The sequence below is a fragment of the Vidua macroura genome, chromosome 26 (genome assembly GCF_024509145.1).
Source record: "Vidua macroura isolate BioBank_ID:100142 chromosome 26, ASM2450914v1, whole genome shotgun sequence".
Lineage (NCBI taxonomy): Eukaryota > Metazoa > Chordata > Aves > Passeriformes > Viduidae > Vidua > Vidua macroura.
Window position 1 is genome coordinate 6,112,348 of NC_071596.1, and position 23,087 is coordinate 6,135,434.

Genomic DNA, 23,087 nt, shown 5'->3' on the forward strand with positions numbered 1-23,087 from the left:
TCGGAGGAGTCGGAGCGGGAGCGCGGCCATCGGTGCGATGAGTTGCGGCCGCGCTCGGACACGGGGGGGACACGGGGGGGACACGGGGGGGACACGGGGGGGACACGGGGACAGCGAGAGGGGACAGGGGACAGCGGGGACACGCTCAGAGCGCCAGCACCGCCGTGGGCTGGGGGCAGCGTGGGAAATACGGCTCAGGAGGACGCGGCCGCGGGAAACTGAGGCACGGCGTGGGCACGTCCCGCGACCCCCGGGGGTTCACGCACCGGCCCGGCCCTGCAGCTGCGGGACCGGGAGGCCAAGGTGAGGTGACCCCGGCGTGCCAAGCCCCGGGACAGCGGGCCCGGGCCGTGTCCCCGGCAGGTGGCGGCCGCCGCCCGCGCGCAGCTCCGCGCGTGTCCCCGTTTCCCCCGGCTCGGAGCGCACCGACCCCTCCCGTCCCCGGCTGCAGGTCCCGGTGCGCGGACCGAGCCGCCCCCGCGCTCCGGTGCGTGAATTGCCGCCCCCCGGTGCAGCCCCCGCTCCACCGACAGACCCCCGGTGCAGCCCCCGGTGTACGGACCGTTCCGCGGCCCACGAACCGACCCCCGCTGCCGCCCCCGATCCACTGACCGACCCCCTGGTCAACGAACAAGCCCCGGTGCAGCCCCCGGTGCAGCCCCCGACCCCCGGTGCAGCTCCGGTCCCACGGACCGACCCCCGCCGTGCAGACCCCCGTGCACGAACCGACCCCTGGAGCAGCCCCCGGTCCCAGGGACCGACCCCCCGTGCACCGACCGACCCCCGGAGCGACCCCCGGTGCAAGAACAGACCCTCGGAGCAGCCCCCGGTCCCAGGGACCGACCCCCGCCGTGCAGCCCCCGGTCCCACAGGTCACCCCCCGGTGAACCGACCGACCCCGGGTGCAGCCCCCGGTGCAAGGAGCGACCCCCGGAGCGGGTGCCGGTCCCACGGGCCGGGCCGGGCCGACCCCCGTTCCCCCGTTCCCCCCCCGTTCCCCCCCGTTCCCCCCCCGTTCTCCCGGTCCCCCGCCGGTTCCATTCCCGTCCCGGGGGGGGGGCGCAGTTTCAGGGCGGGGTTTCCCCCGCGCTCCCCCATCCCCCGTTTCACCCCCCACGTGGGCCCCGCCGGCGGCGCCCAATCAGCGCCGCGCCCGTGGGCGGCCCCGCGCGGCACCAACCAATGGGCGAGGCGGGGGCGCCGCGCGGGGCCCCGCCCCGCGGCGGGAGGCTATAAAGGGCGGCGCCGGGCGCGGCCGGGGCTCAGAGCGATCGCGCTGGAGCGGCGGCGGGAGCGGAGCGGGGCCGGGGATCGCGACAGCGCCGCGGCACCTCCGCGATACCCCCGCGATAGCCGCGCTCGGGATTACTGCTCTTGGAGTTTGCCTTCTTCTCCTGCGGATTACAATTGCACCATGACCCTGGAGGAGCTGGTGCCTTGCGATAGCAGCAAGTAAGTGGCGGCCGGCTCGGGGCGTCCGGCGGGGGGCTCTGTGGTTGTCGCCGTCGCCGCTCACCGGCTCTGTCGTTCGTCCCGACAGGATGCAGGCGGTGAGCGAGGCGGTGGAGCGCGTGCTGGTGGCGGCGCAGCGGCAGGACCGCCTCACCGTGGGGGTCTACGAGTCGGCCAAGCTCATGAATGTGTGAGTATCGCGACAGGGCTCTGTCGGGGGGTCTGTCGGGGGGGGTCTGGCTCGCGTGGCGGGGTTCATCCCGGCCCGCTTAGCGCAGGGTTGGCTCTTGGGCTACTGGCAGGAGCCTTTTACGGGGTGGCGAGCAGGCGGAATTTGGGGGGTCTGTCCCCCATTCTTAGCGCGACAGGGAGGTGGCGCGGGGGGGTGACAGCTCCGCGCGAGGGGGTTCCACCATCCCGAGCTGTCCCGGTCGCCCCTAACCCGCCGCGCCCCCGCAGGGACCCCGACAGCGTGGTGCTGTGCGTGCTGGCCACCGACGAGGAGGACGAGGGTGACATCGCCCTGCAGATCCACTTCACGCTCATCCAGGCGTTCTGCTGCGACAACGACATCCACATCCTGCGCGTGTCGGGCATGCAGCGCCTCGCTGCCATCCTGGGCGAGCCCGAGCCCGAGGCCGAGCCCCGCGACCTGCACTGTCTCCTGGTCACGGTGAGCGCGGCGGTGACGCGCCGGTGGCCCCGTGACTCCGCCAGGGGCCGGGGGGGGTGACGGGGCTCGGGGACACGTGTCGGGGCGCTGGTGGCACTAACCTCGTGCTCCTGCTCCCCCAGAACCCGCACACGGACGCCTGGAAGAGTCAGGCGCTGGCGGAGGTGGCGAGTTACTGCGCCGAGAGTCGCGACAGGAACCAGTGGGTGCCTTACGTGTGTCTGCAGGAGCGCTGAGCCCTTCCCGGCCCCTTCCCGGCCTGGACTTGGAGGATTAAAAACCTTAAAAAAAAAAAAACCAACACAAAACAGCAGGAAAAAAAAAAAAAAAGGAGGAGAAACAGCCAGTTCCAACCCACAATCCCCAAAACCCACCGATTTTATTTTTCTTTTGAACCGGAGAGGAGGAAGGGGGAGCGCGGCCGCTGCGGTGGGAATGGAGGGAGCCGTGCCAAGCCCGGAGGGGGACGCTGGCCGGAGCCCGGATGGACGCTGGCCGGAGCCCGGATGGACGCTGGCCGGAGCCGCCGGCCGAGGAGTCGTGCTGGAGCGGGGGCCGGAGCTGGGGAGCCCCGGGTGGGCGCTGCGGAGCGCGGGGGTGGCCCCGGAGATGGACACCGTCGGGATTTTTGGCAGCTGGGACCCGATGGAGGCGAGGACTGCAGAGGGCTGGATTTTTAATTTTTCTTTTGGTGCAAAAACTGCTTTTTCCAAGGAATTACGGACGTCTGCACAGATGGACCTGCACCCCCCGGGTGCTGCTTTTGCACTTGGAGACCCTGAGCTGAACCTTTTCCAGAGTTTATTCTTCTACTGAGCGAGGAACTAAGTTTATTTGCAATAAAATGTCTGACGTTATTGGTGTTTGCTTTTCCCTGCGCTCTGCTGGAGCCGTTCCCAAGGGAGCGGGATCGGCGCCTCCTGGGTGGGTTTTGGGGTGGGCTCCACCTCCCCCGGGGGTTCTGCACGCTGGGGGGGGCCTTTTGTAGGGGCCGGGGGTTCCCACCCGTGTGTGGCCTCTCTGCTGCTGCTGGAGGAGAAATTCCCACCCCACCCTTCTCTGAAAAAGGGATTTTTTTTTTTCCCCAAGAAAAACACCCACGAGGTGCCCTGAGCTCCGTGGGAAGCTGAGCACGCCCCCCCCCCCGGCCTCGGGGCTGGAGTTTTCCCCCACCCGCGCAGAAACCGCGGCTCCCGCGGCCGTGGGAAGCGGGCCCGGGGCCGCCCGCGGGGGTGGGGGGAGCCCGGGGAGGCTCCGCGCCCCCATCCCCGGCCGCGGGGGGGGAGTTCCCTCCGTGGGGTGGGGACAAGGACAACCCCGAGGGCTCCGGGGAAAGTGAGGCCGGTGGGGTCGGGGGTGGGGTCCCCCCTCTGTGGGAAATGGGGACCCCCGGGGGCTCCCCGGGAACCCGCGGCGGGGGGGGCTCGGCGGAGCGGCCCCGGCGCATCCCGGAGCAGGAGGAGCTCACCTGAGCTGGCCCTGCCCCGGGTCACACGCGCGGGGTCACACGGGGTGGCCCCGGGAGCCGCCGGGCCCGGAGCGGTGCCAGCCCCGGCAGGGAGCCAGGCCGGGACGCGGCCTCCGCCTGGGCAGGGACACAGCGCTGGGGACACGGTGGCCATCCCGGGTGTCGCGTGGCTCGGGGACGTGCCCTGTGCCCTGCTTTGGGGTTTTGATGGCGGGGGAAACTGAGGCACGGGGGCACCGCGGCGTGTGACAGCCCCGGCGGAGGAACCGCAGCGCCGTGTCCCGGCGGTCCCAAGGGACAAGGTGGTGACAACCCCCTCTGGGGGGCCCAAACTGCGACCCCCCCAAGGTCCCCCAGCTGGGGGGGGGGGGGGTCTCAGCTCGGGGTGGGGGGAACGATGGGGTCGCGCTGTTCCCTGGGACACCCCCGGGAAAATCCCGAAGGGAAAGGGCCCGAGGGCGGCTGAGGCTGCCGAAACTCGTTTCACTGATGAGGCAGCGGGGTCACGAGGCCATTCCTGTCGCCGCTGTCACCGCGGCTGTGCCACTCGTGTGACCGGTGTGTCAGGCCGAGGCTGTGTCACGGGGGTGGGAGGGGTGCCCGCCCCCCCAAACCTCCCCTGCGCCCCCCAGACCCCCCAAAATCCCCCCCTCCCACCCGCAGAGCACCCCCGGAGCAACCCCGAGCGCAGCCCCCCGGAGCTCACCCACCCGGGCCGGTCACGCACCCACGGTGTCCCCGTGTCCCCCCAGGGACGCCCCGGGTCACCCCAAACAGCAACTGGGGCACCCCCGGGCCCAGGAACCCCCACAGGCACCCCCCCCCATGGACCCCAAAGTCCCCCCAGCCGGGGGGGGACAAGGGGACCCCCACCCCTGGAGCCCCCGGCAGGGCCGGGCTGGCTCGGGGGTCCCGGCCGGGCTCTGACCCGAACCTTGCACCCCTCGGAGCCCCCCCGGACACGGGGGGGGGGGCGGCTGCGGGGTTTGGGGGTTCGGGGAGGGGTCCCTGACTCACCCCCACCCCGCCGGCACCCTGCCAACGCCGGGAAAAGGAATCTCAGGGCTGGGAATGGGGGTCCTGGGGAGGCCCCCCCTCACCACCGCGACCCCCCCCGCATCGGCAGCGCGGGATAATGAAACCCTGTGCGATAATTAGGTAATTAATAATTAATTAGGAGGTCGCAGCCAGCCCTGGGGGTGCAGGATGGGTGTTGGGCACCCCCCAAAAGCTGGCACGGGGGGGAGGGGGTTTGGGGGGTGGCGGTGACACCCCGACCGTGCCCGCGGGGGTGACACCGCAGCCGCCGCGTCCCCGCCACGGGGGTGGGAGGTGGCGGGGGGTGACACGGGGGGTGGGTTGGGCTGGGGGGGCACCGAGCCCCTTCCCGGCTCTGGGGCGGCCGCAGCCAGACAGGGCAGGGCCGGAGCCGCGCCGGAGCCGCTGATTTATGAGTCTGGCCCGGGCGGCTCCGGCGGCTCCGGCGGCTCCTGGCCCCGGGCTCCGGCTCCACCCCGGGACAAGAAACCGGGGGGGCACCGCCCACCCCAACCCCCCCCCCCGCAGCTCGGCCCATCCCGACATCCCCAACCTCTGGGAATTGGGGAAACTGAGGCACGGAGCTGCCCCATTCACCCGCCCCAAACCCTCCCCCGCGGGTGGCGCCCGGAGCAGGAAGTCCCTCCGTGATGTCACCGTGGTGGCCCCATTGCGTCACGGGTGTCCCCGTGTCACCCGCGTGGGGACATCGTGGGATCCTCCACGGAGTCCCCGCGGTCCGGGGGTCCCCGGGACGGGGGGGTGGTGGCCCCGAGGGGGGCCCCGCTGCTGTCCCCGCCCCGGTGGCACCGGGGGGACCCGCGGCTGTCCCTGGGCCACCCGGTGCCGTCCCGGTGGCCGCGGCTCCGAGGGCAAGGAGTTAATTAGGGGCGGCAGGGAGTTAATTAGGGCGGCAGCCAGGCTAAAAATAGCCCGGCGGAGGAGGGAGGGTTATTTTTAGCCGCTCCCAGCCCGGTGCCACCCGGCCGGTGTCGCTTGGCGCTGGCACCGCCACCCGCGGCCACCTCCGGCGCTTGGCAGCGAATTCCCGGAGCCGCTCCCGGTGTCCCGGAGGTCAGGAGGGAGCTGGGGGCAGGTTGGGATTCTGTGGCAGGGACCGGGCCGGGGGACAGGGACGCGGACCTGCTGCCATCCCCCTCTTTGTCCCCCTGCCCATCCCGCCCTTCCCGGCGGCGTTTTTGGAGCAGACACTGAAAAATCCCAACAATTCCCGGCCCGCGGCTGCAGCGGGAGCGGCGCATTCCAAGGACTCGCTCCCGGCCTGGATCCCGCCGGTTTTCCAGCGGGAAGCTGGCACGGGCCGGGATCGCTTTTCCCGGAAAAAGGAAGGAATGCAGCGCTGGGCTTGGTTTTCCCGTGGGCCCGTGGGATGGGACGGCGCAGGAGATTCCGGGGAAAAAGGAGATTCCCGGGAAAAAGGAGATTCCCAAGAGCTGCCGTGGAGGAGCCGCCAGGGATGGGGAGAACAGGGGTGGGAAAAGGGAATCCCTGGGAATTGGGGGATTCCCAAGGGTGGGATAAGGGGATTTCTGAGGAGCTGAGATCCTTGAGGGGCTGCGGTTCCCGGGGATCGGCATTCCCGATCCCGTCTGAGCACCCCGGGGGTGGCGACGGGAGCGCCAGGGGGGCGGGAGCAGCTCCCAAGGGTGGGAGCAGGGAATCCCCAGAGTGGCGATTCCCGATTCCCGAGGGGTTTGGATGCCCGAGGGATCCCGGAGGATCCGGAATTCCCGACCCCCTCAGGGCAGCACAGGCAGGCAGAGGAAGTTGGCAAAATGCAAAGTGAGCCTTTTTTATTGTGTTATCCATTCACTTGGGAACAACGATTCCACGAAATATTAAACACGGTGCGAGGAGGGGTCGGGGCTATGGCACACGAGAAAGGGAAAAATCAACGAAACAAACCCAAAAAAACCGGGAATTGCAGACGGATGAGGAGCCTACGGCACAGACACCGACCACTTCCTAAGGACAGTCCGGAAAAAACCTGGATTGGCGTTTGGCAACGAGATCAGAGTTTGGCAAATAAGAATTAATAATAATAATAATAATAAATGATAATTTGAATGATAGACCAGAGAGAAGGAGAAAGTGAGGAGCGCCAAGGATCCCACGTGGGCTCGGAGTAAATGAATTATTGGGATTTTGTTAAATAAAGGCAGATTTTAAAGGACTTTGTGGGGGGGGAAAGGGGGCATTTGGGAGATCCAGAGGCTCCGGGGTGTCCCGGCTCCATCCCCCGAGACAGGGAGGGGAGGGCGAGGCAAAGGGAGGAAAACTGGAACAGGAGCAATGTTTCCCTGGCCCTTTTATTCCCAGATTTCTATTTTTGGCACTGGCTTCACCACATCCCATAAAGAAAGGCCGGACAGATCTGGGCATGTGGTTAAATCCCAAAAAAAAAGGCTTTTGTGGAGCTGGGCTCCAGCTCCTCCTGCTCCCCCTTCCAGCACTTAGAAAGTCCTGAAAAGTCTTTTTTTTTGTGTTTTTCCCCCTCCTTTCTCCCCCTTTTTTTTGGGTGTTTTTTTTCCTTTTTCCTTTTTTTTTTTTTCTTTTAATTTTTTTTTTAAATAAATTTATTTGGCAAATGCACTAAACAAAGTACAAGCAACTACTGGGAATCTGCACTTCTATTTCTGCCATACAAAAACACCCACAGCATGAGCACGGATTTACTCGGACAAGGAGAAAATTCCGGGAAAAATAAAAGGGGAAAAAAAAAAAAAGGTGTGAAAAAAGAAGAAAAAAGAAAATAAAAATTGAGAATTTTTTTTCCCAACAAAAACGAGTCACCCATGGAGACACCAGCACCTGCCAGCAGCTCCCACCCCCGGGATCCCATGGGAGATGCTCCATGGCCTTTCTCCCGCTCCCTGCCCCTTTTCCTGGCTCCTTTTCCCTTTTCCCAACCCCTTTTCCCTTCTCCCTGACCCTTTTCCTGCCTCCTTGCTCTTTCTCCTGGCTCCTTTTCACTTTTCCCAGCTACTTTCCCTTCTCCCGACCCCTTCTCCCAACCCCTTTTCCCCCCATCCCCTTTTCCCTTTTCCTTTCTCCCACCCCCTTTTCCCTTCTCTCTTCTCCCATCCCTTTTCCCTTTTCCCTTTTCCCTTTCCCCTTTCCCTTTTCCCTTCTCCAATTCCTTTTCCCTCTTCCCTTCTCCCATCCCTTTTCCCTTTTCCCTTTCCCTTTTCCCTTCTCCCATCCCTTTTCCCTTTTCCCTTTTCCCTTTTCCTTTTCCCTTCTCCAATCCCTTTTCCCTTTTCCCTTCTCCAATCCCTTTCCCCTTTCCCTTTTCCCTTCTCCAATCCCTTTTCCCTTTCCCCTTTTCCCTTCTCCAATCCCTTTTCCCTTTTCCCTTTTCCCTTCTCCAATCCCTTTTCCCTTTCCCCTTTTCCCTTCTCCCGGCTCCAGCGTGGCTTTGGCTCGGGCAGGACCCCGGGATGGGGGAGGCAGAGCGACCCCAAAGTGTCTGACCCAGCACCCCTTGGGATTCACATCCCACGGGATTCTCCCGGGATGGGGGGGTTGGAGCCCCTGAGGAGGAGGAGGAGGAGGAGGAAGAATTCCCGGCCCAGCCCCGGCTCCAAGGATAGCACCAAGCTCTGGTCTCGAACACAGAGGAAGAATCAGATCTGGAGTAGAAAAATAAGGCTGGAACTGTCCGAGAGATTAAGGACAAGAGGGAATTCCCTCCTGGAGAAGGAATCCCGGGCTGGACTCGGGAGTGGCCGCGTGATTCCCGGCGGGCGGAGCTTGGAGCGGGATGGGATTTGGGATTTGGGATCAAACTCTCCAGAAAAGGCTTTGCTGGGGCTGAGGGACAGGGAGGGGAATTACTGGGGAATTATCCCGTTTTCCCTGCTCTGCTCTCCCCCAAGGGATGGGGGGACATTCCCGAGCCCTGGAATTCCGGGACACAGCGGGGAGCATTCCCAGGAAAAGCCGCGCAGCTTTCAGCGTTCAAAACGTGGCGTTTTCCCGACTTTGTTGCAAAGGCAAACGACGGCGGACTGAAAACGAGGAATAGCGACATTCCTGCAGCCCAGGAGGGGACATGGAGCGGCCCCCGGGAATTCCCTCCGCCTCTGGAAAAGGGCGGGGCAGCTCCCGGTGCCCAGCCTGCACCAGTGACCCCGGCAGCAGCACCAGTTTGGGCCGCGGGGATTTAGCGGAATCCAGGGAATTGCAAATCCTTTCCCATGGGAATTGCTCCCTGTCCCGTGAGGGATCCTTGGCATTCCTAACCCAATCCAAAGCTTTGGGGGCAACCCCCAGGATTTCACACCAGGCGTGGCTGGGTTATTTTTATCCCTTCTCTTCCCAAAAACCTGTGCTCAGGATAACCGGGAATGGCCTCTCCCCTACGGTGGTCTCGGGAAATCTTTTCCAGCCTCATGGATTCTGGGATTCTGGGAACGTCTCCCAGGAGCTGCTGAGCCCCAGGACGGGCCCTGGGGATGTGGCTTGGGCTCGGACATTGCACCCGAATCCCGGGATCTGTCCCTTCCCCACAGATCCGGTGGTCACTCCACGGGAATTCCCGGAGCATCCACCAGCCCCAGCACTTTCCAAGGGCTCCATGGAAGCGTCTCCTGCTCCCCTTTCCCTGGATCCCCTTTCCCTGGATCCCCTTTTCCTGCTCCCCCCCTCCGTGCCGGGTCGTCCCCGTGAGATCCAAGCGCTCCCGGTTAAATCCCAGTCCCAGATTCCCAAGGGATGGGAACAGAACTGGTCCTTCCACTCCCCTCCCCACCTGCCCTAAACTTCCCTGGACATTTCCCAGGCCCTGCATTCAGTGGGAAGAATTCCAGTGCGGAAAAGGGAGATGGGAATTTGCCGATTTGGGTTGAAACTCCCCCAAAAGTCAATTTTCCCAAGATTCTGGATGCAACAGGAAGCTCCTTCCCTTCTCTTTCCTCCCTCCCTGAATTTGGGGACAGCACAGAGACCCCCCAAAGATCCCGGCCTCCCCCATCCCTGGGGCTCCCTAAAATTCCTCCTGGGATCTCTCCCAGCTGGGAATTCCCCTGCAGGGCCATCCCTGGATCCGAGCAGAGCCGTGGGATGTAGGGGAAAAATCTCCCCAGCCTCCCTTTGGCCATTCCCAACAGGGATTTTTCCAGCTGGATTTGGGGAATTTTGGGGTTTTTTTGGGTTCTTTTTTTGTACTGATTTTCTACAAAATGGCTCCCACCTCATCCCTTCTCCAGAGGAAATTCCTGCTCTGATTGGATCCAGGTGCAGCTCTCACATCCCACTGGGAATGACCCCCACCCTCCTCCTCCACCACCCCTTTCCCAAATCCAAATATCCCAATAAAAAAATCCCTCCCTCAACCCTGGGTAAATTTTAAAATCCTGATTCCAATTTTTAATCCCACCTTCCTTCCCAGAAAGCAGCCATCCCCTTCCCTAAAAATCCCCGCTTCCAAATTGATTTTTTCAGGATTCTTTTTGAGTGTTTCCCCCCCTCCCTTGGGTTTTGTTTGTTTGTTTGTTTTTCTCGGGTTTTTTTTTTTGTGGTTGTTGTTTTTCTCGGGAATTTTTAAGTTCTGTTTGAAGCCAGCATTGAGTTTTTACCCCTGGGCGCAGGTGGAGGTGTGGAGGAGCCTGGATCCAGAGGCTGGATGGGGATTCCCTTCCGGAGGGATCCGGAGCTATAGGATGATACAGGGCTTTTTGTCCTTAAAGGGATTCTCGGAAGCGGGAACTCCCACCAGGAGCGGATCGCTCCGGGCATGCTGCTCGCAGTAATTCATCAGCTCCGAGGAAGCTTTGGAGACCTGGATTTTGGGGGGAAGAAAAAGCAGGAAATTGGGGGATAATCGCACCTCAAGAGTCGCCAGCGCTTCCAGGATCTTTGGGGTTTGACATCCAGCTTTTCCCAACAGAAACTTCGTGGAGATGAGGAGGAAAATGGGAATTGGATGTGGAAAATCAGAGTTTACAGTGAGGAGTGTGGGGAAATGCCCCAGCTGGGAGATTTAAAAGGAATACTGTATCCATGTTTTTCAGGGATTTGGGATGAGCTCTGAGGACGTTTTAAAGACCTGGATACTGGAGAAAAAAGCAGGAATTTATGGGAATATTCCCAGCTCGGAGTCACCAGTGCTTGCAGGATTTTTGGGGATTTACATGCAGCTTTTCCCTTAAGGATTTAAAAGGGATATTATCATAGCCGTGTTTTTCAGGGATTTGGGATGAAAAAGTCAAGGAAAAGATTCCCTGAGTGCAGTCTCTTGTTAAGGTTTGGAAACCTTTAGGATCCATTGTTTAAGGCACTGCTTGGTTTAGTTCCAAGCTGTTTTTTGGGAAGGGAGAGCTTGGAGGGATCAGAGGAGGCTCCGAATCCCGAGGGAGCTGCCGGAGGCTCCGGAGATTTCCCGATGCCATTTTTCAATTTCAATTTCCTTAATGACTCAGGGCAGAGATGGAACCACATCTGGAGCTTCCTCTTTTCCTCCCAGCCTCATCCAGCCTGGCCTTGGGCACTTCCAGGGATGCAGGGGCAGCCAGAGCTGCTCCGTGCCAGGGAGAGAATTCCTTCTGTACACCAACCCTAGAATTCCCCTCTTTCCGTCCCAACCCATTTGTCCCTGTCACCAAATCCTGATGGAGAGACCCTCCCCGGCTTCCTTGGAGGCCACTCCAGATCCTGGAGGGAATCCTGGGACGCTGGGGACATCCTGCTGGGGGAAAGCCGGGATCTCTTCCCGCTCCCATCCTCGCTCACCTTGATCCTCTCGATCCCGGCCTCGATGCGGAGCTGCTCCACGAGCTTCCGGGCCTGCGCTATGTTGTTAGTTGTGGACATTCTCTGCCATCGGCTCCGGGCCCAGCACAGGAGAATCCTGCAGAAAGCACGGACACGGCAGGGCTGGGGGTGCGGAGCTGCTCCGGCCCAGTGCTCCAGCCCGGGACCCTGGAACGGGTGGGAAGGGACCCTAAAGTCCCACCTCGGGACTGACCCCATGGCCATGTGCAAAGGGAGCTCTGGTGGCCCCACTGACACTTCCTGAGGTTGTTTCAAGTTCCCCTTTCCCTGAAGGAGCCCTCAGGATCCCCTTTCCAGGGAGTTCTGTTAAAAGCTCTGCTGAGGAGAGCGGAAAAATCCGCCTGGTTCTGTGCAAGGGAAGCTCTGCCCCAGCACAGCCCCGGGCTCTGGGGGGCTCCTGGACCCCTCTGGACCAGCCCTGGTGGCTTCGGTGTCCCTGGCACCTGGGCAGGTGACACCTGCATGTGGGTCATGTCCACCCTGCCCATGGGGCTGTGTCCATGGGGCCACGTCTGACTTTCCCCTAGGATTAATGTCCACCCTGCCCATGGGGTCCTGTCTCTGTTGGGGTCGTGTCCCACCTGCCCCCGTGTCCCTGCACCCCCACAAAGCCCTGGCAGGGCCTGAACCCCATTCCTCGCTTTCACAGCAGGAACTGAAGGATTTTTTTCCACGAGACAAAACCAATCCCCCCTGTCCCGGGGCCGGGCGCTCCGGGGGCAGCTCCGGCCACGCCGAATCCCCGGAGCAGACACCATCCCCAGCCCGCTCCCTTTGTGACAGCCCTGCGGAGGTGTCACAGCTGCCACCTCCCGCCGGTGACTCAGCCCCTGACCGCCCCTTCCCAGGGCACAGGGGCAGCTCCCGGCCCCCCACCACACCCGGAGACGATTCCAGGAGGAGAAGGAGCCAAAGCAAACACGGCGTCGGATCCCGCCGGCGCTCCCGGCCCCGCCAGCCGCCCACTGCAGCCCTTCCATGGCTTAATTAGAGGCTCCTCCAACCTTCTCCCGGGCCTGGCAGCTTCAAAGCCGAGCGTTCCCGGCGGGATCGGGGTGGGAGCGCCCGTCCCATCCCAAATCCTCGCTGTCTCGCCTATGTTTAGACACTTCGGGAGTTTATTCCAGACCACAAGGGCACTCTCAGGGATTATTTTGTTTGGCAGCCGCATCCCAGCGTGTTCCCAGCTCCTCAATCCCTGAGCAGCACTCGGGAACGGAGCGGGGAAAACAAGCGGCGCTGCAGCCCCGCGTTCCCGGCTGTGCCGCGGGAGGATTCCCTGAATTAGCGGGGCTCTTTGGAAATCTCCGCCTCTCCCGTCCTGGAAGTTAAGTCAAGCCAGCACGGGGAAGCTGCCAGGGTGAAATCAGCTCTGGTTCTGTGGAAAACGGGAGGAGGAAGGCGGCTGTTCCCTGGGGAAGGAGCTCCTGCTCCGGTTTGAGGCGTTCCAAAATAGCGCAGCTGCAGCTCCCCAGCATCCCAGCAGATCCCAGTTCCCCTCTTCCCAGCAGGGCCTCTTCCCCCTCCCAAGAGTAGAGGGAAGCAGCAGTCAGTGCTAAATCCCACAGGGGGATCCAAATCCCTCCCAATCCCAGGTTCTGCAATAGGATTAGGAGCAGGGAAAAGCCGTGTGTCAAAGTCCAGCTCCTTCCAAACCCGTGCCGTGACCTCGAGAGCCCTTCCTGCTGCAGACACTGCCAGAACAACGTTCACCTGGACAAGAGTTAGCAGGCAGCTGGGGGGAAAAAATGCAAGGAATTTGTGTTTCCAAGTGTTTGCAGCAGCACAGGATCACCTGCCTGTACTTTCTCAGCTTCCTGTTTATGGAGCGAGGCTGATGAATCAGCCCAGGGAGAGTTCAGAGAACTTCTGGGAGCTGTTCCCACCCCCATCCCTGTCCCTGCAGCACCCGGAGGATCCACATCCACTGCTGGATGCACAACAGGGCCAAGGCTGTGGATCCAGCAGTGCCCTGGTGTGGATCCAGCAGTGCCCTGGTGTGGATCCAGCACTGCCCTGGTGTGGATCCAGCAGTGCCCTGGTGTGGATCCAGCACTGCCCTGGTGTGGATCCAGCTCCATCCTCCCTTTGCCCATTTTTAAGGAAATCAGTGTTTGGGAAAGGACTGGGATGTGACGTCGGCAGCCAGGTCTGGGCAGGAAGCACAGGACAGTGGGGACACCCAGGCCTCCTGCACATCCTCCAAAAGCAAAGCAATGGCCCCCACAGAGCCAGAATTCCTTCTGCCAGGGGGGCAAACCTCTGGAGTTTGGCCTGGGCCCCCCTCCTGCCGCTGCTGGAGCCGGGCCAGCGCGGACTCTTCCCTTGCCCGGGTCTGCTCCGTGACTCAGCACCGGGCCCCGCTCTCCCCGCTCTGAGTCACCCCCAGCCCTCGCTCGGCACAAACAAATCTTCCCCAATTTCTGCTGCAGCACTTCCCGGCTGGTCCCGGCAGCAGCAGCAGCGTTCTGGGACAACATTCCCGATTTTTGGGAACGCCTCTGGTGGCGCTGCTCCTCATGCTGTGCCCGGGAGCTCTTCCAGCCGGGAGGAAGTCGCCGGCCCCGCGGCTCTCCGGGCTGCTCCCCCTGCTCCTCCACAGCGCAGGGATCCGGCAGATCCCAGGAACTGAACAGAAAGATTTCCCAGCAGCCGGGACACGCTGCAGCACTAAAACCACGGGAAATCCATACGAATTCAGGGAACACAAGAGAACAAGGGCAGGGAGGGATCATCCAGGAGTGGCCCGAGGGCAAGGACGAAGCTGGGAGGGAGGTTGGGAAATCCGGGATCCCGGAGTGCAGGTGAGAGGTTTGGGAATGACGCAAACACGTCTCAGGAGGGTCTGGCTGGGGCACCCCCGGGAGCACTCCTGCCTATTTTAGGGAAAGCACCGAAGTCAGGATGAATCCCGGAATGACCAGGATTTGGTGTTTTAAACGGGTTTGGATATTCTGGACTAAAAGCAGGATGCTCAGAGCCACGTCCTCAGCAGCTCGGTCTGACTCAGGAACAGCCCCAAATCTCTCCTGGGTTCCATCCCTAAATTTCCAGGCTCACACCGTCACAAATCCCGTGTTTTCGTGCTCACATTCCCACAGATGCTGCGGGTGGGAGCGCGGGGAGCCGAGGCTGTGCCGCCCTCCCGGGGTCGTGCACAGCCCGGACGTCACGGCCGCACCGAGTGACGGCCGGGCCGGCCCCGCCGCGTCCCACGGCGCCGCTTTGTTCCCGAGCGCGCTCCGTGTGCCCGGCAGCCTGCGAAAATCCCGATTTGGGCTGTTTCCCCGGGGAAAAGCAGCGCAAACCCGCGCAGCTCCTGAGTCAGCCGCGCGCAGCAGCAGCGGGTGACAGAGCGGTGACAGAGCGGTGACAGAGCGGTGACAGCAGAGCTGGCTCTGCCGAGCCGTGACTCAGCAGCGGCTCCGTGCTGGAGGAGACGCCTCCTCCTCCTCTCCCATCACGGATCTGGGCTGGCTCCGAGCAGCCTCTGCCCTTTCATCCATTTATTTATTGATTTCCTCGCTGGTCTGTTCCCGGCGCCGCTGCCTCCCGGCGGGATGGAGGGCGCGCGGGTCCCCCAGCGCCACCCCTGCCTTTTCCCTGGGCTCAGCCAAGCCTTTCCCAACCGAAACGCGGCCTCGGGATCGCGGTCACGAGGGTGAAACCGGCCGGGAAGCCGGGCCTGTCCCGGCCTGACGGCCACGCCGGGAATCAGCCCTGGCACGGGTCCCGGGCCGCTCCATCCCACGGTGCCACCTGCCCGCCGCGGCACGGGTGACGGCAGCGCGGAAATATGCGCTGATCCCGCGCTCCTCCGGGAATTCCTCCCATTCCTCTCATAGCTGCGAGCTGCCACTCCTCGAACACGAGGCTGAGCTGCATCTACCCTTCCAGGAGCCCATAAACCCCTCAGGACCGCATTTACCCTTCCAGGACCCCATAAACCCCTCAGGACCGCATTTACCCTTCCAGGACCCCATAAACCCCTCAGGACCACATTTACCCTTCCAGGACCCCATAAACCCCTCAGGACTGCATTTACTCTTCCAGGACCCCATAAACCCCTCAGGACCGCATTTACCCTTCCAGGACCCCATAAACCCCTCAGGACCACATTTACCCTTCCAGGAGCCCACAAACCCCTCAGGACCGCATCTACCCTTCCAGGACCCCATAAACCCCTCAGGACTGCATTTACCCTTCCAGGACCGAAGTTTTGCTGCTTTTGTCTTCCTTCCCCCCATCTCCACCCCAAAAAAATGTGGGATTTGTGCTCATGGATGTGCCCGTGCCCGCTGGGAAGCAGCGGGGGAGCTGCATCCTCCTTTTCCCGGGGGGGTTTGGGATTCGCTCCGTGCTGGGGATGGGATTTGGGGAGGGAGGATGCACCCCTGGAACTCAGCCTTAATAAAATCGTGCTTTTAATTAATTAAAGAGCAGCCTCACATCCATTACACGGAGCTGCAAAAAAACCCCAAACCCGCCAGGATTGGGAATTCAGGGATGGAGCAGCCCGAGGGTTTTGGGATTCGGGAATGCAGCAGCTCCCGCGGCTGGAGCGGGGCCAGGAGCCACCGACACCTCCGCGGAGCGAGCCCGGAGCCAGGAAAAGCGGGGGGAGCCCGGCGGGGGAGCCGGGATCGCTGTCCCAGAGCCGGTTCCTGCTTTTCGGGATGACCTCATGGTTTTTGGGAACAGAGCGCGGCTGTTGGGGCCGCGGCGCTCGCTCCTTGTCTGGGCAAGAACAAAGCCGGCTCCATTTTGCCTTCACACTTCCTGCAGCAGCAGCTCCGCGCCTCAATGAGCCATTGAATTTTTCCCTGACTGCAGCAAGTTTTTATTCCCTTTTTCTCCCTCCCTTCACCTCCTTTCAGACCTCCAGATTTCTGTGGCGTGGGACCAGGAGCCGTCGCAGGGTGGGAAAACTCCCTAAAAACTCCTTAAAAACTCCTGGGATTTGCTCAGAAATGGATTTTAAGCCATTCCATGTCCCACCAACAGCATGGACAGACCCTTTGGAGCTGCTCCATCCCACTTCAATCCATTCAAACCTTAAAATCCACAGAAACCTGAAGCATCCCCAAGGAATTAATCCCTTTTTTCCTGGGAAACCTGAAGCCCCCAGGAATTCACCCTTTTTTCCTTCCCTCCTGCTCCAGGGAGCTCAGGCCTGGCTGGAATCTCCTTCTCCCCGATTTCCCGGGAGCAGCCCCATAATTAACAGCCCTTTGCTAATGGAGCCTCAGAACCCCAAGGGAGAATCTTTTCCCTAAGGCAGGAATTCACCTGGAGCAGGAGAACTCAGTCCTGCTGGGAAGCAAAACCCCAAAACCTGAACCCCACAAGTTTGGGGTGAACACGCAGCTCCAGCTCCGTTCTGGAATGGGGACACGGAGCCACTCTGGGATCCCCATTCCCTACAAACAGGCCCTGCTGGCACTGGGGATTGGGGCTCATTCCTGTTCTGGAACGGGGACACGGAGCCACTCTGGGATCCCCATTCCCTAAAAACAGGCCCTGCTGGCACTAGGGGTTGGGGCTCATTCTCATTCTGGAACAGGGACATGGAGCCACTCTGGGATCCCCATTCCCTAAAAACAGGCCCTGCTGGCACTGGGGGTTGGGGCTCATTCTCATTCTGGAACAGGGACATGGAGCCACTCTGGGATCCCCATTCCCTAAAAACGGGGGCCCTGCTGGCACTGGGGGTTGGGGCTCATTCTCATTCTGGAACAGGGACACGGAGCCACTCTGGGATCCCCATTCCCTGCTGGCATTCCCCGCTCATTCCCGGCCCTTCCCCGTTCCCGGGACACGTGAGTGACCTCTGGGGCACGGCGTCACATGAGTGAAACGCCGCTGCTCTTTCCTCCTCCACCCATCCCCGCAGTCCTGTGACTTTCCCTCCCCAGCTTTGTTTTTGTTCCTGCCGGAGCTCCGGAGGGTGACAGCGATGACAAAGCCACCCTAAATCATGCCTGAACCCCACGAGGCCTCAGCCAGAGCGGGATGAGCCCCTGGCTTCAGAGCCCGGTGACTCCTCCGCACTTGTTTCAGCACAACGAGCCGAGCAGCGCGTGTGACCGCGGCCGTTTTCCCCGCAAAACCGCGGCTTTTTGGGAAAGGCCGATGACTGCAGCATCATGTGAGGGTCTGCAGCTCCTGCCTCGGGGCTGGATCTGCCACGGGAGGAAGCTGAAGGTTCTTTTCTCTCGGTCACGCTGGGCTGGCGGCGCTCCAGGGCTGAGCTCAGGGCTGGGGCTGCTGCCAGCGGCCGGCCAGGCTAAAAAAGGGAATTTTCCCCACTGTGTGAAAGGGCTGGGGCGGGAGGCACGTGAGGGAGCTGCCTTGGGGTCACGGGCAACTTCGGGCTGCCTGGGGTTTAAATTTAGAAAATTATCTGCTGCAGGTTGGGGAAAAACAGGGATAGGGAAAGAGGCAAAATTCCTGGAGTAGAGAGGCTTTGGAGAGACCTGATTACAGCCCTGCAGGAGCTGGCAGGGAGGTGGAGGGGTTATTTACAGGGTGCTAGGACACAGGGAATGGCTTCCAAACTGGAAAAGGGGAGATTTAGGTGGGATTTGGGATGGAATTCCTGCCTGTGAGGGTGGGGAGGGGCTGGGATTCCCGGAGAAGCTGTGGCCTTTGCTGGGGTTTGATGGTGAAACAAGTGCGGAGGAGTCACCGGGCTCTGAAGCCAGGGGCTCATCCCGCTCTGGCTGAGGCCTCGTGGGGTTCAGGCATGATTTAGGGTGGCTTTGTCATCGCTGTCACCCTCCGGAGCTCCGGCAGGAACAAAAACAAAGCTGGGGAGGGAAAGTCACAGGACTGCGGGATGGGTGGAGGAGGAAAAGCAGCAGCTGGGCCCTGGATCCCTGAAATGTCCAGGGATGGAGCAACCTGGGACAGTGAGAAGTGTCCCCTGCTCATGGCAGAACGATCTTGGCTTGGAATTCCCAGCTGCAAATCCCAATCTGCATCTCTAGTTGGATAAAAAAAATATGGATAAACAACATTTCTGTGCTGCTGGGAAAAGCTGTGCCGCCACTTTGGCACCACCTTGGAGCAGCCAGACCAGGATAAACTGGGATAATCCGGGATAAACCGGGATAAACCAGGATAAGGACGAAGGAGAGGCTCACCTGAGCTGGCCAGACCTGGCCTTGTGCAATCCCTGCCTAATCAGCATCTTCATTTAGCAGGTGAAATTAGGAGGAGCTCGGTGCCAGGACACTGAGGTGACACAGCTGATCCTGTTCTCCTCCTCCTCGCCCATTCCAACTACTTTCAATCCAGCTTTTTTTGCTTGTGAACTGTTAATTTCGATGTATTTTTATCTCAAATTTCACTATATTAAAGTCAACACCCACCCACCCAACCTGCTGCAAAACCATCTGCATTTAAGTGCTGAATTTAAAACTCCAGGTCAAAATCCAACCCTCCAACCACTTGAATTCAGGTTTTATTTGCCCAGAATTCACTTTTGAGTGCTTTTTGCAGCACCAAAGGAGCTCAACTTTGCCTTCAGTCTCTCAGTTGAGATTAATTAGTGCTGCTCCTACCTGGAGTCTCCCAGGGCTAAAAATAGAGGGAGGAGAGGCAGGATTTAGCATCCTGTGAAAAAACTGGCAATTTGGAATTCCCAATTTGGGAATGCCGGGGAAAGCTGACAGGAATTCAGCTGCTACCAGGGCTAAAATAAGGCGGCAGCAGGAGGAGTGAAGTCCTTGGCACCGTGTGGCTCCTCCTCCTCCTGTTCCACCTTCTCCTCCTCCTCTTCCCAACCCTTCCCTGGCACATGAGTCACGTTCCCTGAGGAACCCACTCATCCCAGTTTTCCCCGTTCGGTGTGGAAAGAGCAGGAGAAGGATCCTCGTGGGGCCGAGGCGGTGCCGGAGGATCCCCCGAGCCTGGCTCCGTGTCCTGCAGGGCCGAGCCAGCCGGGACCCCCCTCCCAAACCCCCAAATGTCACCGTGGGAGGCCACGGGGCAACGCGGCCCCAGGGACGGAGGAAGGACGGGCCAAACCTTTGGGATGGAAAGAGCGTTGAACGCAGCTCCTCGGTTAAAAGTGGGAGTTTTGGGTCGGGCTCGTGGCACGGCTCTGCCGCCACGTGAGGAAGCTCTGCTGGCCGAGCTTTCCCGGAGCAGGGGAGGGGAGCAGCAGAGGGATCCGAGCTCCAGGAATGGCCATCCCAGGGGAGGGGGCAGCGCTGGGAACAACGCCGGGAGCGGAATTCCCGTCCCACCCCCGGGGCCGGAGTGCTGCTGCTTGATGGATGGAAAATGCTGGTGCTGGATAACTGGATAATACTGATATTTGGTAACTGGATAATACTGATATTTGGTAATTGGATAATGCTGGTGTTTGATTCCTGGATAATGCTGGTACTTGATTATTGGATAATGCTGATATTTGATTATTGGATAATGCTGATATTTGACAATTGGATAATATTGATATTTGATAATTGGATAGTATTGATATTTGATAACTGGATAATGATATTTGATTATTGAATAATGCTGATATTTGATTATTGAATAATATTGATATTTGATTATTAGATAATGATGATATTTGATTATTGAATAATGCTGATATTTGATTATTGGATAATGATGATATTTGATTATTATATAATGATGATATTTGATTATTGAATAATGCTGATATTTGATTATTGGATAATGATGATATTTGATAATTTGTCCACCACTCCTGACTCCTGGGACGGGGCAGGACAGGAGAGGAGGTTCCTGGCCTGGAGTCCTGCACATCTGTCACTCCCCTGTCACCTCCTTCAGCAGCTCCAGCCCAAACTGCTCCTCCACATTCCCAAATCCCAGGTGGCTCCATGCTGGCCTTGGACACTTGCAGGGATCCAGGGGCAGCCACAGCTGCTCTGGGAATCTCCAAAATCCCGAAATTTGGGCTGGGAACTGTGGCTGGAGTCGTTCCCAGCCTCCGATGCCTTTCCCAGATGTGCACCCGGGTAAAAACATTCCAACCCCTTCTCCCAGGGGCTGGGTTCCCCCTCTGTGGGAAAACTGAGCTCAAATTCCCCAAAACCTGGGAAAACAAAGAGGTGTCAACTCTCTGAGGGAGGAAAATCAACATCCAGGAGGGAAGGAGCAAAGGATCAGGAATTCCAGCTTGCTCCGTGTGTTTGGAGACTGAGGATAAAGCCTGAGGGTTTCCCTCCCTCAAAAAAAAAAAAGTTTAAACCAATTAAAAATCAGTTTTTAAGTTTCAGGTTTCAGTTCTAAGTTGCAAAAACCAGTTTAAAAATCAGTTTTCTGCTGGTGAGCTCAAGTGCAGGAACTCAGGAGGAAGGAAAAGGTTTCTCACAAACCACGGATGTTTCGCTGCTGCCCAAAAACCCTTCCCACTTTGTTGGGTTTTCCCTGAAAACTTGGGGTTTTCACCCAAATCCTTCATCAGTGATTTCGCTTCCAAGAGCTGCAATTTCCTGAGCTTTTCCCGGCTTTTCTGTGGGTTCAGCAGCTCTTCCAGGCAGCGTTTCCTATTTCCCCAAAAAGGTTCAGCTGAGCCATCCCAAAATGAGCATTTCCTGCTTTGACAGTTCTGAACTTCTCAGAATTCTGACAAATCACCCAAACCTGTGAGCTCAGAGAACACGTGACCCTGCCTTGCTGGGAAACAATCCCCACAACAATCCCAGATCCAGGGGGGTTGGGGTTTTATGGATGGGGATGTTTTGTGTGGAGGTTTTATGGATGGGGATGTTTTGTGTGGATTTATGAGGATTTGCCCCTCGGGTTGGGGTGCAGACAAGGCAAACCCTGCCAAGCTCAGCCCTGCAGCTGGAATGGGCTCTCTGGAGGCGTCTCTCAGGATAACCCTGGTGTTTTTTGGGATAATCCTGGTGTTCCTCCAGCATTCCCAGGGAAAGGTCAGACTCAGGCTGGAGAAGGCGGCACCGAGCAAACCCCGGTGATCCCTTTGTGCTGCCCACATCTCCCTAAAACGCTCCTCAGCTCTCCCTGCAAACTCCAGGGGTTTTCTCAGCTCCCGGAGCAGCAGGAAAGGGAATTTTTGGGTTGGAAAAGCCGGGGTGGGGGCTGTGGGGTGAAGGTTTCTGGGCGTGCAGGTGCAGTGTGGGAGGGCAGGAAGGACAAACCCCAAACTGAGTCAGCAGCGCTCGGCTGCTTCCTTATCTCACATCTCAGAAATGGCAAAGCAGCAGCTGAGCTGAGCTGGAAAAGGGCTCCAGAACTGCTGGGAACCACGGGAAGGGCTTGGTTTGGGATTTTCCTGCTGCCAGAGAGCGCAGATGAGGGAAGTTGGGATGCAGCTGCAATCAAAGGTGGTGCCGTGAGCATGGATGGAAATGGGATTTGGTAACGGGCAATGGGGGCTGCAGCTCACCCCAAAAACAGAATTCCCAGCAGGAAAAACACGGAATCACAGCCCCCACGGTGGGAAGGGAGAATCCCACCCAGGAAAAGATGGAATCACAGCTCCCACAGTGGGAAATGAGGATCCCACCCTGCTCAAAGTCTCCCTCCTGGCTTTCCTTGGGGGAACTCCTCCTCTTCTTCATATTCCCCCCCAAAAATGGGGCAAGCACCTCTCTCTCTCCTCATTCCCCCTAAGAGAAGGGTGAACATCCCAACCTTTCCCTTCCCTTTAATCCTTAAAGGATTAACTGTGCCCCTAAGTAAACAACACTCAGGAAAACAGGAGGGATGATGCAATTAAAAAAAAAAAAAAACAAACAAAAACAAAACAACACAACAGATTTTTTTTTTGCCTTTCTTTAGGCAAGGAATAGAAGAGCAGAGCTGGTACTGACAGGCTGAGAGGCCACCACGAAGAAACCTGAGCAAACTCCTCACCCCCAGCCAGCACCACCCCCTGCAGGGATTGCTGAGCCACCCTTCCAAGCGAATTCCCAGAAAATCACGTGGATTCGGGAGCAGGAGGCTTTCCAATGTTTTCCTGGCAGGGCTAAGGGCCAATTCCCAACTCCTGGAGCAGCTCAGGAGCTGCCACTCAGCCCTGAGCTCTTTGTGTGCTCCGAGGGGGCTGCAGCAGCTCCGGGCTGGGCAGGAGACACACCTGGGGGGATTTTAGGGACAGAACCAGGCTGGAAGGAGAATTCCTGGGAAATTCAGGATGGTGGAACAGCCAGAGCAGCACAAACAACTCTGCAGTCACGGGGCTTGAAAGGCTCTTTGAATTTCTGTGTGCAAAAAGGACAGAGTGCAAATGCCACAGCCGGCTCCAAACCCTCTGGATCATCCCTGATGATCCATCCCCACCTCCTCCAGCCCCGGGAATGAGTCAGGCAGGCCCTGAGCAGGGCAACACCTCCGTGCAAGGCTGGGTCACTGCACCCTCCAACACTTCCCTTCCCCACTCAGATCTCATTTCTGCAGCTCAGAGAGCAAAAAAACTGCCACGAATTCTGTGCAATCTTCATAGAAAATAGATATAAAACAGATTTAACAGCAGCAGCAACAGGAGCCTAAAAGTTTTTTATCTGCCCAATTTTCTCTCCTCCCTGCACATCTGGGCAGCCGTTGAGGCCAAAACTCAGGCTGTGCTGATCAGGGGAAAAAGAAAAGAATTATTAAAAAATCCCACCTCCAGCTGGAAGGCACCCAAAAGCCTGGCTGCAGTTTGGGTCT

At 59.4% G+C, this 23,087-nt stretch overlaps 2 protein-coding genes across 2 annotated transcripts in view; one reads left to right on the forward strand and one right to left on the reverse strand.

Moving 5' to 3' along the window:
• Positions 1–1,254: 1,254 nt before the first annotated feature.
• On the forward strand, positions 1,255–2,982 carry GADD45B (growth arrest and DNA damage inducible beta). The gene is made up of 4 exons (XM_053999540.1): positions 1,255–1,452; positions 1,541–1,642; positions 1,912–2,125; positions 2,248–2,982. The coding sequence occupies exons 1-4, from the start codon at positions 1,415–1,417 to the stop codon at positions 2,359–2,361; spliced, it is 468 nt and encodes a 155-aa protein (XP_053855515.1). The 5' UTR covers positions 1,255–1,414; the 3' UTR covers positions 2,362–2,982.
• A 7,149-nt stretch (positions 2,983–10,131) lies between these two features.
• GNG7 (G protein subunit gamma 7) overlaps positions 10,132–23,087 on the reverse strand; it is a 33,166-nt gene continuing 20,210 nt past the window's right edge. Inside the window, exons 4-5 of the mRNA XM_053999563.1 lie at positions 11,385–11,502; positions 10,132–10,434 (exon numbers count right to left, since the gene is read on the reverse strand). Of these exons, the coding sequence (XP_053855538.1) occupies positions 10,309–10,434; positions 11,385–11,465 (207 nt within the window). The 5' untranslated portion in view covers positions 11,466–11,502 and the 3' untranslated portion in view covers positions 10,132–10,308. The remainder of the gene's footprint in view (positions 10,435–11,384; positions 11,503–23,087) is intronic.

What these genes read in the sequence shown, in the direction of transcription:
- GADD45B (XM_053999540.1), top strand. Translation starts at nt 1,415, where the DNA reads ATGACCCTGGAGGAGCTGGTGCCTTGCGATAGCAGCAA. An exon ending in TCGGCCAAGCTCATGAATGT is followed by an intron (nt 1,643 to 1,911) that starts GTGAGTATCGCG and finishes GCGCCCCCGCAG; the next exon opens with GGACCCCGACAGCGTGGTGC. An exon ending in TGCACTGTCTCCTGGTCACG is followed by an intron (nt 2,126 to 2,247) that starts GTGAGCGCGGCG and finishes CTGCTCCCCCAG; the next exon opens with AACCCGCACACGGACGCCTG.